This window comes from Notothenia rossii (genome assembly GCF_949606895.1).
Source record: "Notothenia rossii genome assembly, chromosome: 7".
In the NCBI taxonomy this organism is placed as follows: domain Eukaryota; kingdom Metazoa; phylum Chordata; class Actinopteri; order Perciformes; family Nototheniidae; genus Notothenia; species Notothenia rossii.
The window spans coordinates 67,165,592-67,182,509 of record NC_136905.1 but is presented as its reverse complement, the minus strand read 5'-3'; the positions used below and the strand labels follow the sequence as shown (position 1 = coordinate 67,182,509).

General features: G+C 41.4%; 1 protein-coding gene across 2 annotated transcripts; it reads right to left on the bottom strand.

The window, feature by feature from the left end:
- Nucleotides 1-77: 77 nt before the first annotated feature.
- ankrd63 (ankyrin repeat domain 63) lies at nucleotides 78-10,723 on the bottom strand. 2 transcript variants are annotated; one of them, XM_079641341.1, is made up of 3 exons: nucleotides 10,606-10,723; nucleotides 10,188-10,321; nucleotides 78-2,032 (listed from the first exon to the last, which is right to left on the bottom strand). In XM_079641341.1, the coding sequence occupies exon 3, from the start codon at nucleotides 2,002-2,004 to the stop codon at nucleotides 418-420; it is 1,587 nt and encodes a 528-aa protein (XP_079497467.1). In that variant the 5' UTR covers nucleotides 2,005-2,032; nucleotides 10,188-10,321; nucleotides 10,606-10,723; the 3' UTR covers nucleotides 78-417. The 2 variants fall into 2 exon arrangements, with proteins under 2 accessions (XP_079497467.1, XP_079497466.1); XM_079641340.1 differs by lacking the exon at nucleotides 10,606-10,723 and adding an exon at nucleotides 10,525-10,579.
- Nucleotides 10,724-16,918: the final 6,195 nt, after the last annotated feature.

The window sequence follows — 16,918 nt, the reverse complement described above, 5'->3', positions numbered from 1 at the left end:
ATTTTAAAGTATTTATTAGGTATTCAGCATGATTCAGACATTGCACAGTGAATTTCTTCAAGCTTAATACATACAATATTTCTTATAAACACAGAAGCAATATCAAATCCATTTAATCCCATACAATATAAATGTTATTTATGTGTGTGAAACAAAAATAATTTCCATTGACTGATAATATTAATTTATAAATTATTTAAAATATATATTCGCAAAAATGTAAGCAGCTGTATGCAACTGAACAGATAACTTTGAAATATTTTTATTAAATTCACATTGAAAAAACACATGAACTGCACTCACAAGCAAAAGGTTAGTATTTCTCTCGATAAATAGAATATACGACGAAGCAATCAAATTGCATTGCTGTAAAATTGTCCCCACCTGCTATTTTTGTTGCGTGACTCTGTGCTAATTCTAATCGAGGGCGGACTGAGATGAGCAGCTTTCAAACTCACACTTCACTCCGCTGATGCTGTCGACGCTCGGCTGGCTGTTGACCTGCTGGTGTGTGTGCGAGAAGGGGAAGGTTTCCGAGCGGGAAATCTTCCCTCGGCCGTTTGAGGATCCAGATGAACAGTCTATCACCATCCTCATGAACTCTGGTGCGGTGAATCGACGCAGCAGTCTGGTCCCCAGGCCCATGAACCCCGGGGTGCGGATTGGGATCTCCCCTCTGGCAAACAGCAGCTTGTTGTGCCGGTCGGTCTGGCCCAAGCTCCCCCTCTTCTGCTGCTCTCTTCTGCCTGATGGAGCCAAGTCATTCGCTTCTTCTCTCAGTGATTTGACATTCTCCTCGAGTGCCCTCCCCAGCTGACTCTTGCCGTTTGTAAGAGGTTTTGGCACAGAGACAGTTTTGTCAGCATCATTTGTCAACAGGCCCCGGGTGTTCCCTTGACATTCAATCTTATCTATCAGGCATCTCTCATCCTGTAGTGAGGCTCTCTTTAATTTGCTGGCTGACAGGCTGATGTCGTGCACATCACCCTGATAAGACTGCTTTCTGCTGCTCAGAAGGTCCAGGTTAAATGACTTTGCTTTTCCCCAGAGAGGAAAACTTACTGGGGTTGGCTCTTGGAGTCCGGTGTCTTTCTGGCTTGGCTCAGGCAGAGAGTTCAGAGTTTTAGCTCTTAGCTCTCTAAGCTGGCAGTTCTGCAGTTGTTTAGTAGTGAAGAGTACTTTATGATCCCCCTCAGTCTTGCTTTTCTCTATCTGTGGAGGCAGAGCCCAGCTTTGGCGATAGTTGTCGTCTTGAGACTGGCTCCTTGGACATCTGAAACGGTTCCACAGCCCGTTGCTGTCTCCAATCTTCAGCTGTCTCTGAAATACTTCGGGTAGTTTGTCTTCGTTGTTATTCAGCTGCTTGGAGAACCTCTCCAGAACATGCCGAGGAAGCCTTTTGGGCAGCTGGCACTCTCCTTCACTGATGGTCGCTGAATCAGCATGTGGATCATCTGTGCTGACGCCTCTCCTGCAAGGAAAGTTCAGAATCTGCAAACACCGTTTGTGTCCAAAAAATCTGGCCACCTCAATGGCGGAATGACCAGCGTTATTGGGTCTGTCCAGTCTCAGTCCAAGTCTTTTGAAAGCCCGGACAAGAAACTCCAGGACCTGGCTGTGCCCAGAAAAGGCAGCATACATTAAGGCGCTGTTACCCCAGGCGTCAAAGACTTCTGGGTCAGCATTGAACTGCACAAGAACCTTGACAACGTCCAGATGACCCACCTCACAGGCATGGCTCAGGGCAGTGCGACCGTCCTCATCCTGGCAGTTGGCATCGGCCCCTTTATCCAGCAGCAGCTGGGTGAACTTGGCCCTGGTCCCGGGGTCTTGCAAGCAGACAGCATACATGAGCGGGGTGCGGCTGTTTTCTGTCTTAGAATTGATGATGCGTCCGTCCATGGCGTCCAGGATGAAGCGTGCGAGGTGAACTTTACCGCCGTGCATAGCATCTAAAAAGGTCTTGGTGCCAGAGCCCTGGCGTAAATCTTTCGGGCGCATCATTCTTGAACAGCTACTTGTGGAACCGAGCCTTCAAGTGAGCCGAGACAAAAAGGTGAAAAATCAGGAGAGGAAATGTGTAGCAAGTTCTTGGAGGCTCTCTGTGTTGACACTGACAGTGAGTGCATACTTCAGAGTAAGACTCAGAGAGGAGCTGCCGGTGTTTTTATACCTCCCTCCCCACATGCTCTCCCCACGTTGCCTAGGAAACAAATGTCTGAGGACCATTATGCAGTGGGAGCATCCATTCAGCCTAAGCCCTCGCTGCGTGGAGAGAAATATATGCTATTTGAACAGAATAATTACTCATGGAGAAAAAAGATTCCAGTGTTTTACATTTGAGGTTAAATGAACTTAAATGCACTATTTTCACTTCTCTTTAGTATAAATTAACCTAATCAACAAATAACTGGTGCTGATAGAATAAAGTTTTTTTTATACGGCATTGTTTTATGTCCCATTTAAATTCAAGGCAACACTGTTATCAGTAATCTTACCAATGGTTTGAGGAAACCTTCAAAAGGGAGGGAAGGGAAAATTAACATTTAGATTTTTTTCTCCAGGATGCCTTTTAAATGCTGCATCTATCAATCCACCCTGTGGTTCTGGTTGTAGTTGGCTTCATCCGCAAATCATAACATAGAGCAAGTTCAAATTATTCTACTCTATTATGCCTGTCTCAAGGTTTTATATGAATGACTCTGCCTGGAGGTCTTTTTCTTTGTCATGGAAAATAGCAAATCCAGAGAACTCCACAAGAAAATACTTTTTTATTGGCTTATGGATGTTATGGAGGACATCAGCATGAGTATGTTTTGCTTTTGATGAAGTAAAATGACAAACGTCCTTTTGTTTGTTGTGGTATAGTATGTTTACCATTTGTCATTTAAGCACACAAGCTGCTCTTTTCTGCATATGTAAAATAATACTTTTTTCGCTAACAGTCTTCAAACTTACTGAATGTTGTGCTATTACCTTCAAAAGCACCACATTTAAACACTTGTCTCCTGCATCTTTTGTCAAGGCTTGCATACGAAAAGTGACATGGACCCCTTGTAAGCAGCTGTTCTCACCCACAAGATCAACATTTCATTTGAATTGCTAATATACATCTCAGCAGGGCCATAGCTATGCAAAACACTAGAGGTGAGAGAAATATTGCTGAGTTTCCACCTTCTTCACTGTTCCCCATCCGGCTTCATTAAACCCTCAGCGGGTTATTTATACAACACTGAGATTCATTCACTCATCTAAACATGGCTGAAATTCATTAACAGTCTTTCACTGAATGGAGGATTCTGTTACAGAAATATTTTCATGATGAACAAACATCATCACCACATCATTTTAAAAGAAAGTCATATCATGGCAACATCTCAACAGGTTTAAATACTTATAAGGCCACTCAATATTTAGCTTTACAATGCCCGGATATTGTGGTCTTCGTATCGATACTTTCAAAGCGTATTTTACATAGAAAAGTGGTGAGTTGAGACTCTTTCCATTTAATAAAATAGCAAACTTGAGTCGACAGACATTGTTGCTTTGAGCTCAATGTTAACATAAAGCAATGACATTGCTCACATCTTGGCTTAATCTTTAACATCTTTTCCATTTTCCTTAAGTGAGTTAGCATGCTAAAGGCACATTAACTCCTGTTCCAAATGTAAAGGCATTGGCTGGTCTGCGTTATTCATCCAAGTTGATTATTGTAAGTACTGCAATGTTTCTGGACTAAAAGATGAAAACTGAACTCACTAACATGGTGCTTTAAACTGCTAGATAAAACAAGTTTACAGTGTTATAATATACACTGTCACTGTCTCACTGTTAGCAATCATCAACTCCTGGCCTTGTTTGCATGCTTTGTGGATACAAAATTGCATCCTGCAGAAGACACCTCTAGGATGTAACTTATGCAACATACATTGTGTGTTGCACAGAGCTTGATAAAACTTGGGTGCTTTAGTTTGAACGCTCTGAGACTTAGCTGCTTTTTCTGAGGACAGTTCCTCCACAACAGATTTGAGCTGCCTGGACTGCATGAATCCTTTCAGGCAGGCTGAAAGCTACACTTGAGTTTTGGTGTACGTGTATGAATCAAATTAAACAGTTAATGTTGAGGTGTAGATGTCAAAACTTCTGAGCTTCATGTTCACTTATTTTCCATTTTCACAATCACTTTAAATACTGTATATATCTTTGGTCCGCTGAAGCGCACCAAAGGTTACAGGAAAGAGCAAATGCATAGCTCATTGCATGATATTTGATATGACCGTATTGCCTTACAGTGTTTTGAATCGGTATACAGAAAACTGTCAAATTATATATTTGAAATTAAACACTGTGCCATCTATTCACTGAAGGTAGAAAATGGGCCAAGCGGAAATGAATTAAATGTGGATGAAATATTCAGAATGTGAATGAGTTGGTACCATGAGACTTGCTAATTGGGCAGATGTATGCAATAAGGCAGAGATGTCATGGTAAATACCTGATCTCCCATTCATTGCGGGCCTGGCCCAAGCAGAAGCCACTTTGAATGCTTGATTAGAAATTAAAGCTAGTGTCAAGTTAAGATGTTATCCACAGCAATAAATGTCTTAATTAGTCGCTTGGGAGAATGCACCTTCAGTGCCACTAAATCAACAGGTTCTGTAGAGGAAAACTAAAGAGACTAAAAACAAAACACTGAGCTGAACCCCCCTGGTAACTCCACTTAGCTACCCACACCTGGGCCTGAATATGCGTATGAGGAGATGGTAGGAAATGAAGTTCAACGGCGAGCAGATTCAACAAGGCCATTGCAAAAATGTTTCTCAACATGCCCTCACATGCCCTCATCCTCCATGGACTTCTTTATATTCTTCCAGCCAATTAAGAACACCTGAGAAGGACTGTGACCTTTATTTTCCATGTCTTGCACACAATTGTTACAAGAAAAATACTGTCAACTTAGGTTATATTCTCTAAAATTATAAAATGTCACCTTCCGAGAACATGTACCCATTATAACAGACATATTTTCAGGTGACTTTTTTTGTACTTTATGTCCAAACATGAAATCACAACAAAACACGATATGACTTTGTTTCCTCACAGTTATGCAACATCTTAACACAGATAGTTCTGTCATTTGAGCAGCAAGGGACAAGAGCTCCAGCGGGGAATAAAGCACAAAATTGATGCATTCGTATTGAGCAAGAACAATCATGTGTCTGTGTGTCCACCCAGCTCCTCTAATGCCCTTTGATTTGATACAAGGACACAGCAATCTAAGGTTGAATGGAGATTTCACACGCATTCGATCCCAGGAAAGAGGCAGCAGCTGGCCGGCTGTCACTGTGATCACGGTGTGCTTGTATCATCTCTACAGTGGATTGTTGTCTACAGATAACAAAGAGCAACAGCATAATCTCTCGAATTATCTTTCCAAAATTAAGAATACACTTTGTTTCCATTTTACCAAAACGTATCTCAAAGGCAGACTTTGTTAATTGTTTTATTTGAAACTTAGGGCTGATAGCAAGGCAGAGTTGGAGTGAGGAAAATACATAGAGTTACAGGATTGAAGCTGAGGACCCTGACAGCCCACCATGAGCTGCCACTCACAGGGGCCACTGATATGTTATTGGCCATGAGGCGGACCCCTCATTGTCTTTGCTCTCTCTGCTCTCATCAATTATCGCCCTGACTCAGGCATGCCAGTCTGCCACAACCAGATGGTAACAGTAGGCTGTTCCCTCAGTCTTTCGATTTAAGAGGCTCTAATACCAGTTCTCAGCCAGAGACATTGTAGACAACAGAAAATTAGCACCTACAGCCTTACTGCCCTGTGTTTTTTTTTGCCATGGCTATGGTGGGGGGCAGCTCAAGAAGAAAAGCACTGCAGAGGCAAAATACATGTGCAAATCAAGACTTGAATGACTTTAAAAGCAATCAAATTATATCACCACAATCAGTGCTTGAATTGGGCCGGTACTCACCGGTACGCAGTACCGGCACTTCTGATGTTTACCCATGTGGTACCGGCACTTCTTACTGAGTACCGGCAAGGTGCCGGTACTCAGTAAAATGCCGGTACTCAGCCGCCGGCAATATACGTATATATTGTAAACGCAACGCAGCGCAAATGTGGGTCTGACTCTGCCTCACAGAGGGTGACTGGCTGTCTACATGACATGGCCTGCCGACATTGCCACTTTCATACAGATCATACTAATGCCCTCGATTGGTCTCTGTGTGTCATTCAAGCTCGGGAGGGTGTGTGTTGGTGTATGTGTGGCGCGAGCGAGCGAGAAAGCGCGCGCACCAGTTACGTGTATTGTTGTTAGCATCTGGTGCTAGCTAGCTGCGCTAACGGATATAAGGAGCTGTTTCAACAACAAGGTGGAGGGAGAGTCCTTTGCTGTCAGACTGAGAGGCTGATAACTACAGCTCTTGTGAGGTAAATTACTCTCTGAGTCTTTAGATAGTTAACTTAGTTTAAGTTATCTCAGTGGGTCTCAAACGGTTTGGTCACCATTTATGTAAACACATATTTCCATTTGAGGGGGTAGTGATTAGTAAAATATGCATGAATAATACAACCAAAATGTTAACTAGGTGAAAAAAGGTAAGATAAACTTGTTGAGAGCTAAAACTAGTCTTTGCTGTTGCCTCAAAGAGGAGCAGGGGGAGAGGAGGGAGACAGGAGAGGCCGATTCAGGAGCCCAGACACACTCACAACTATAAATGAACCAAAAACAAATAAACAAGTTTCAATGTTTTTTCATATTGGATATTGTATGTTATTGGTTATGGCCATGTACTTATGATTTTATGATTATTTAAATGTATACATTTTTGTTTCATATGGCTGTAGTCTCTTTATTTCCCCCTCAAAATGCACCAGATTGATGCATTTAAGTCCAACATTTAAAAAAAAATCTTACCGGGGGAGCATGCCCCCGGACCCCCCTATAGGATTTGAGGCCCGGCCCCACTGTTCCCAAATAGATTTGCATTTTTTTTTAAATAGTAACCCATCTCCATATGTTTCTTTTTGGGTAGTGGATTTAAACTAGAGGGCTATCACTTTGTGCAGCAACGCTATTGACAAATAAATCCAGCAAAATGGCAAAAAAAACTGGTAGTGGCCTCAGGGACGAGGAGTCCAGCCAGTAGGAGTCAAGCTTTACTTTCTTTTATATCCATAAAGAAAAGTAAATCTGTTTACAGTGTTTTCATTATGGATGTTGAGAGGTATCCATATATCTCTTAATTTTGCTCTCAAAGTGCACCAGATTGATGCATCTAACTTCAATATTTAAAAAAAATGTTCCCGGGGGAGCATGCCCCCGGACCCCCCTAGACTAGAGGGTGTCAGGTCCACTCCCCACTTATAAAAATAGCACTTTACCACTGCACCCCCTCTAATCTCAGATGCACCCTGAGTCATTTTGTTTAAGTACAGTGAGCCTTTCTAAAATATACAGTAAAGAGACAAACCCACCAGCATTATAGGATATACTATGACTTTGTGCCAAATACTTGTTGCTGATTTAGAGTACTGGCACCTTTTTTATTCCAATTCAAGCACTGACCACAATGCATTACAGATGTTCCAACTTTAATCGTCACTAGCAGCATACGTCTCTTGGGATGGCGGGTCAGTCCACTCTGGTCTTAACATAAATATTTTAACGTCCGCTAAACCTTGGAGTTGCTAGCTTAGCTTAACACAACATCTGTAGGCAGGGGTCAGACTAGTCAAACTCTGAAAGTAAAAAATCACTTTCATTGGGCACCTCTTAGCAAGCTTACATTGGCTTTTTTGCTTAGCACATTAGCTACCGCATGTTCTGACTGCCACAAACCCTGCTTGGTTCAATCTTTTTTTTTTTTAAAGTGTATTATATTGGGGTTTCTATTTATATTAAAAAACAGTTTTATTAACTACACAGGCAATAAGACTGTTAAACGCCTGAACTGCTTTAACAACATCCATAACATTCATCTGCTACTTAGTAATTATTTATCTATTTATCTAATATATCATTCCAATAGCTAGACTCTTATTTCACTACTTCCCTTTTTTAAAACTATTTTTCTTTTGTATTTACTTTTTAATATTTACTTGCACAATATTTTTCTGTTTTTCTGTATTATTGTGTTGCACTGTTGGAGAAGCCTGTAACCTAAGATTGTCATCGACATAACTACTCTGTAGCTACGTTCGTACGACAAATAAAGAACCTTGAACCTACATATGCAGTAACAAATTCAAAGATAGAGCATATTGTTCAGCAATGCTTCCCTTCTTGGTGTTGATCTAAAAAACACAACATAGACTATCTCAGATGTCGCAGTAATCAAACTTTCCAAGAGCAATTGAATCCATATCAATAATACGTTTTGCCACACTTATTTGCCGTTTCCCCATGAGCCATCTGTACCCCCTCCTTAATCTGTCAGGACTGATGGAAATTCCTTCCGTGCCATGATGCACAAGAGATGAAGCGCCAGAGTGCTCCCTCTCCATCTCCCTCCTGACAGGCCCTATTTGTGGCCTTGTGGGCCCGCTCACCTCTGACAGCTCAATAAATTGTACAAACGGATAACAAATGTATTTGTTTGATGGCCACGTTGTGCAGAGATGGGAAACACTTAGCTGCCCCTGGAGTACAGGTCTGCCACACAGTTACATCCAAAGAGGAGCAGCAAATGGCAGGTTTGGCTGGTTCAGAAATCGAAACAGGAAATAAAGCACCTGGAGGCTTTAAGAAAATAAAAAATGCCAAGTATCATTTTACCCAGTGTCTCCACTGCCGAATATTTTATGTAGTTCTCTTAATCCATCACTTTATTGCCTTGGAGTTAAAATCAAGCCAATCCTTTTTGTTTTGTGGTCAATCTTTTATTCAATACACATTTTAATTAGTTGAATCTGACAGTGACACATGGCAGCATTAACAACAGAGAAAGACCATATGAGTCAAACTTCACCTGAAGAGCCACCAGCTCTTTGAATGTTGACCTTCCATGCTCTCTGAAGCAACTTCATTTATTTACAAATAAAAGAATGGCCTCTGAGCCCACGACTGTTCTTTCTGGTCCCCACATGCTCTGCTGCTCATGTTTATCAGTTTTCACCTTCAAACTGCTCACACTGTCTGATGTGTCCTTCTTTAGCAGCATGCAGTATACAGTAAATGTAGCTTTGAGTAAAAGCATACGTTTCACATCAAATGAGCCACCAGTAGGACTGTTATTACCTTGAAAAGAGCCCCTTTGTGACTCACCTGCCTTAAGTGCATAACATAAAATGCATGTTGTCATGACATGGTGGGTGTTACTGCAATTTCCCTCACCCACTATTCCTGTCAGATGCTGCTCTATGAAGGAGAAGGCGAATACAAAAAGTGGCAAAATGAACAGATGATTTAAACCTGGTTGAACAGACAGGATGTGTTCGATGCACAACTTCAAACAGATTTAAAAGGCCACCACATATATAGGCTCAAGAAACGAAACACAGTTAACTGACTCTCCGACTTGTAGGTCACATGTCATGCTTTTCCGGTTATTACCCGTCCCCTTGTGTGTTATGAAGGTGCTGCAGCGAGCCGTTTAGTGGAGAAAGGGAATACTGCTGAATACACATACTTTACAGAGATGCTGTATGCGAAACCAATGTGAGTTTGGAAAATTGCACAGTATTTTTCTATTTTAGTAGCCTATACCTCAACAATGGAATTATGATCAGTGGAAATGGCCATGACATGTGACCTTTAAAGTCTGTGCACTCAAAAAGGTGTTTTGCTTATTGGTACTTTACTTACTCATGTTTGACCTTCGCTATGCTAAATTATGGATTGAGTTTGACCAACAAAAAAAACGGTTTTCACAGCTTTTGAAGGGGAAATATTTCCTAAACTCTCCTGTAAATCTAGGATGTAGCAACATAATTTTATGATTAACTAGAACCTCTATTTGTGGAAAAAACCTTATCAGACACTATATTTTCAAATGAACAAATAACAATTTAAAACAAAACCGGCAATAGACACAAATTAAACAGCCTCATATTATCGGCCTGAGTGCAGATTGGGTTCATACTGTAAGAAGTGAAAGTGGTAAATGAAGCGTTACCTATGGCCTCTTGACTCTCATCACGTGTAGTGCAATAACACAGGTTTACTCACCCAAGAAGACAAACATTTCAACAGTCTCTTTATGTCCGAGGAAAGTACACTTTCAGTCTCAGTGGTGAGAAAGGTAGAACAAAACCCTCTCTCAGTCTGAGGGCGCGTAGAAATAGTCCAACCACGGTAGGGAACTGTCGAAGAGGGAAAAAAGGTCCATCAAACTGCTAGCCCGCTAGCATAACTTTAGTGAGTGTGCTAATATATGTACGCTTTAAAGTTACTATCAAAGACACAAAAGCATCGGCAACACACTCCTTAAACAGTTTAGGACGACAGCTAAAGTGACTAAATATCAACCTTTTGTGAGTTAGCCTAATAAAAGAAGACAACACACCTGCTGCAGTGTCGGGAGAGCACTAATCCCAATTTTTAAAACATGGATATCTCTGATACACAACACAAACAGCTCACACACCTCATGTAGTAAAATATGTGCATTTAAAAAAACAAAACGATTTAAAGGTTACAATCTTAAAGTAACTCTTTTGTAATAATAATGTTTCTACTCATATGCACATTAACTCTTCATATGCACATTAACTCTGGATTAAAGTAGCCTACTGCAGTGTTCCTACAGCATATTTACATTTGAGAGAGATCGCTAGTTTGCTGCCAAAAAACAACATGTTTGATGTCAATTCATAAATTAAGTAAGTAAAGTAATAGTTATTGCTGAATATTTTTTTAATTGAATGTTAGAAGGGTTAAATGATATCATTTCGAATATAAATGATCTCATATTTGGCCAATATTAAGCTAGATCTACAGGAGCTACTGTTAGTTTAGCTGAGCAAGAACCTTGGAAATGATCAGCCTGGCGTAGGCCTACATTATTTTAGAACTCTAGTTGTGTTATGACAATATTTAAAAAAAAGTTAATGAGTGATCTCTTAAAGTGCTGGAGTGGAAGACTAATTGTGTCTGGTTTGAATAGGGTCATGCTAGATGTTTCCAGTCAGTGCTAATCAAAGCTAACTTGCTGCTGGCTGTGCAACTGCAACTTCCAAATAAAAACGTTTGACAAGATTAAACTGTTAAACTTATAGATTTATTTGTGTCTGGATTTAAATCACATCACTTTTACTGATCAACATTGCAGTAGCAGGTGGACTGTGTATCATTATGCAGGCTACATTCATTTGCAGTTCAAATCAGGCTTCTTGACACTTACATAACAGTGCAGCCAGCTGCCAGGCTTCTGATATGACTCTTGAGTCCTCTTTACTCACAGTGAGACAGATGCTCTCATCCCAGAGAGGTTGGGACCGTCACCGTAATGGAGATATCACCAGGCAACGAGGTATCCAAACGGAGCAAAAAGCCAGAACAAGAGCAGAATAAATCACCTGACTTGGACCTAGGGAGTTTGAGAGTATCAGAATTCAAGTAGCCATGAGTGTGCTGTCTCGCTTACGGTATGTGGGTGTCAGTGTGTTTAAATGCAAGCATCGACTCCTTAACACACGTACGGTAGGAGGTTATAACATTTGCATCAATGAGAAGGTGGAGGCGCCTCTCACAGGCCCTTGAAGCTCATGTGAAACACAGAAGAGGTTTACTGACTGCAGGGAGATGAGCATCCTGGAATACTCATTAGCCTGCTAATCCCATTCCATAACCATGATTCGAATGGGATTTGTGTTAAGTATTATGGAACAAAAAACAACTTCCTGCATCTTGGCGAAAGCATACATGCAAATCATGTTTAGAGGAATTCATATTTTATCGCAATCTCTTATCCTGGCAAAAGCTTTTACATCTTTTAGTACTGTACCGTATGCAGCCCACAGCTTTATCCAACACACATACAAACACCCATGAAGCCTGTCACAGTGCAGCCTCAGCAGGTGGTGTATGCAGTGTGTGGGTGGTGTGGGATATTCAGCCAGGATGGCATCAACTTCAAGCCAAGACGGACTATAGATAATGAATCTCCGCCTCCTGTGGGTCAGGCCTGCTTCCTCAGGAAACAACAAAGAGGACAACAAAATAGTTCACCGTTCACTGTGTACTGATTCAATTTTTATTATGTGCTCTGTTGTTTTAATCTGGAACAGATTAGAACAGCAAATCAGAAAGGCTTCTGTTTTCAGCCACTGCCAAGATTTTGTATGACTGATTTTCATTTTTCTCTGATTGCATTAATTCGGGGGAATTCATTCAACTCCAATTTAAAGGTCCCATGTCATGGCAATTTCTACTGATCATAATTCCATTGTTGAGGTCTACTAGAATATATTTACATTGTTCAATGTTCCAAAATCACATTGGTTTCTCATGCATCTCTGTAGTATGTGTATTCACTCTCTGTCCTAAACGGCTTGTTGGAGCTCCTGCCCCCACCTCCCTATGAGCCCACTGTGCTCTGATGTGTGTTTATGTGTTAAAATGTGTTAGCAACCAGAAAAGGACACCAGTAATGACAAACAGATAAGAATGTTGCGTGGGGTCTGGGTGCTGTGTTGGCGGGACGTTGCGGGACTCGCTGCTCCGCCCTTTGAGAGTCCTGGAGCCAAGTGTGAGCTGTATTACTGGTGTCGTTTCCTGGTTGCTGCGTGGGGTCTGCGAGACAGCGAGACACGGCGAAACTCAGCCTGAACTCAGCCTGAGCACACACACGTGAGTGTGCAGCGAACTGTGACTGGAAATCCACGCAGATGGGGCTGAGAAAAGCTCTATGCTGATAGTTGCGTTTGATTGTGACGCCAAGCGACATTGTGGGATGAGCCCCCCCCCCAACCGACAGGAGTGAAAAAAAAATACTATATATAAGTACTTTGCAAATATAGTTCCTGTTTATTATTATTATTATCAACACAGTTACTTTTTTATACAGTGAGGTAAATGGTAAATGTGCATGTACGTCGTTCAGTATGCGTCAAATAGCATACTAGCCTCAAAAAGATTAAAGTATACTTAATGCAAATAAACTACTTCTACTAATAATCATAATCAATTCAATAATATAAATACTATATTATTTTATTATAATATAGTTGTAATATAGTTAAGACAAAGGGAGAACTCATAAGCCGAGGCCCCCTGCGCAATGTGAGGCCCCATGCAGCCTGCATGATCGGCCTGTAGGGAGGGACGGCCCTGCGCCAAGAGATCCTAGTGTGTGAGGAGCTTCACAGATTGGTCCATTTGGACCAATTGGTACATTGGGTTCACGTCACTTGGTTCCCGGAAGAAAAAAATGGAAAAAGAAAATTCTCCAACGAGGCGTTCTGGGGCAGCATAGACAGGTCTTTTCTGTGTTAGAGTTTTACTGGCTACAGCGTGTACTTTGAGGGTTTGTGACTTTGCAGACCGTTTACATGCAGAAAAAGCTACATAACACACAAGGCGACGGGTAATAACCGGAAAAGCATGACATGGGACCTTTAACCTGTTAAGCCCCAAAGCCCCCCTCGGCGGGGGCTTTTTTTTTTTTTCACGACACTGTGTCTCAGGGCATCTTAATATTTAAGAACCTATTAATGTGTTCTACCAGATTAACGGGAATAATCTCATCTAACTGACGATACAAACCATTTTTACCAAAACAAAACACAAGTCTCATAAGAAGCATCTAAATTACCCCTGAGCAAAAAATGCTAACGCACTTTGGCACAGAACTCAAGATAAAAGATACCCAGGGTCGGGTTGTAACGGAATACATGTATCGGCGTTACGTAATCAGAATACAAAAATCATGTAACTGTATTCAGCTTATACTGCCGCAGATGGACCAAAAAAGGAAGTGTTTGAAAAAAAAGGGGCGGGTCCGCTCAGTGAAACGATAACAACGAAACATGGAGGAACAAAAGTCTGCGTTTAAGTCGTGTGTGTGTGTGTGTGTGTGTGTGTGTGTGTGTGTGTGTGTGTGTGTGTGTTTGTGTGTGTGTGTGTGTGGTTAAAACACATCAGCCTGCTGTCGCCCTTTAGCCTTATGATTCTGAAGGTAAACACAGCGAAGGCGGTGCGTGAAAGGCGGTGCGTGAAAGGCGGTGCGTGAAAGGCACTGCGCGCTCGTCTTCTCAGAGACTGAGTTAACCCTCCCGCTGCCTCCTGGTGCTGCAGAGATTTCATGAAGTGAAGGACGTTTTCCTTCTATAAAACAGCTGTGGGCAGCAGATACTGTGAGTGTCACGGACATGAATACATAGGGCCCTTCTCACTTCGGTTAAATGGATTCCTTGCGTCCCTCACATGCGTCGTTTCCCTGCGACTAGTCCCTCCCACCAGAGAAGCATGGAGACATGCAAGGAAACCACGAGAAGCAGGGGAATTAGTTTTTAAGAGCAATGGGACGTCCTTTCCTCCGGAGCGTCACGTGAAGCGACGTCCGTTTGTGATGACGCTGCACAGCTGATCGTCTGACAGCAGCTCTGTCCCCGTTGTTTCCCCACACACACCCCGCCTCTGTTAGTACACATTTACTGACACAAACATTTGTATCATCTGTTGTAGACCCAAATAAATAAAATAAAATAAGAACTAATTATCAAAAAAGATAAACGCCATTCTTAAAATGTATAAACGAACAATAGTTTAAATAGATTAATATTGATTAGAGTGCACAATAGAAATAAAATAATTGAGAGAAGAAAAAGAGATATGTTATCTATCAAAACCCAGTTAGATTAACATTCATTGGATTGCACACTTTGTTTGTTTGTTTGGATATGTAGCAAATTAACATTTTAAATAGCACTTAATGACTGACTGAATGGAAATGACAATAAATGAAAATGTAAAACGAAAAAAGCGATCATGAAAATGTTTCCAAATAATGAATAAAATGATTTTTGGCCACTTTGTTGTTCAGATATATCACATATTTGTAACTAAATGATACATGAATTGAAACAAAACACGGTATAAACTGAGGATTGACTCCTGTGAGGTTCATGTATTTTCTTCCCTCCGCTGGGAAACAGCTCTCATGTCAACAAGCATCAGATCAGTGCATGCGCTGCATCGCCCAATCAGTGAGCGATACACAGTAAGGGGCTGGGCGAGTGTCTGAGGATTTCATCGGAGGATGGTCTGATGGTTCCTCGGTTATCGCTCCTCCATTATCGCTCCTCGCTCCTCCGGCAAAAATAAGGCCATTGGGACGCTACTCAAGATGGCGCAGACAAATCAACTTCCGGTGAGACCGAAACCGAGGAGCGAGGAAATGAAAAATGAGAGAAGTGAGAAGGGCCCCATAGATGAAGGCAGACTGGTGCACAGAGTCTCCTGTTTTGCCGATCCGGTGCTTAAACAAATATAGCTCTACACCCCTGGCCGACATGTCCTTAAAATGAAGTCCGAGTTCGACATTTTATTTCATGTCCTGCCAACACTGGCAGGACAGAAGGTGACACGCCCGTTCTAAGCCGTGTCCCTCACTCCTCACATCCCAAGCTGCATCCCCAAAACATTTATTATGTTGTTGCATCGTTTCAGATGTTATGTTTCAGTTGTCCTCTTGATAAGCCATTAAAACAGTAAAAACAAGTTCAGTTTCCTTTTGCTTTTTGTGTCTCCTGTACACCAAAACATACCATCTGTGATGGAAAAAGAAAGTAATCCAAAAGTAATCTAAAAATAATCTTCTCGATAAAACATCTTTGCTGATGATTTTTCGACTCTTCTGGCCAATCAGAATCAAGATTGTTGCCGGAAGTCCCCACGGATAATAACTAGGTAGAACTATTCTTTATACATCCATGGGTACAACTTCAGATACAAATGAACACAATGAAATATGACCGCCAGTTTGATGATTGACAGGTCACAGAACAATGGGGGCTATCTACCCTTACCCACAATTTAAAGTAATTCACACAGACTATCTCCTCTTTACTCTCCTCTCTGTGTGGAGCATCAAGTTCAGCTGTCAGAACAAAGTGAAAAACAAACAATGGCACAACATATTGTTATTATGTCAGGTAGTAATAGATGTATTTATTTTCTTCTCAGAGTGTACCAGAATGCGTAGTTTATATGTTAGTATTTCAAAAGATCTCCTGCGGGAAGACCCCCAGACCCCCCTTCTGCGGTTGGGTTTTCAGCATGTGTGCCTTTTTATGTTATACAGTTCAGCTTTGATTACATCATCTCATTAAACCTTTTTTAAAAGCATTATTTAGTTCTGTGAAGGGATATATGCACTGTACTTCACTTTTATTAATATTGTATGCTGAAGAGCATATATATTACAGCACAATCTTTTGTTGAATAGATTTGAGTGGTTCAAAATTCGGGTCGCGATTTATTGACAAAGGAAATAGTGGGTCCCGAGGCCTGACCAGTTGAGAACCACTGCTTTAGAGCATTAAAACATATCCATCCCAAAATACATGAACATAAAAATGAGCATGATATATATTCTTAAATTTTTATTTCAGAAATAAGGGAAATAGAGTTATCAAATCAACTCTTAAAGTCACATATGCACAGCAGAGAGAGTGAAATTGAGACATTTACCCATTCTAGTATTAGAAGCAGTTGGCAACTATGCAGCGTAAAGGGAACAGAGTGGGTCCAGTGCCTGCTCTGGCACCCCTCCAGGTACAAGCCCACTGTCAGTACCTGGTCCAATTTGGGGCTTAAACTTGCAAACCTATGGTTCAAAAATCCACGCCCCAACAGACTGAGCTACGGTCGCATGCTCTGGGAATTTTAGTAACTGATGTAAAATTGTCCAACCAAACATCTGCTCCTCTGTAAATGTTTTATCATGAGCGTTTCGG

Bases quoted from the DNA above. Each gene is read 5' to 3' on its own strand.
- ankrd63 (XM_079641341.1), bottom strand. From the start codon at position 2,004: ATGATGCGCCCGAAAGATTTACGCCAGGGCTCTGGCACCAAGACCTTT.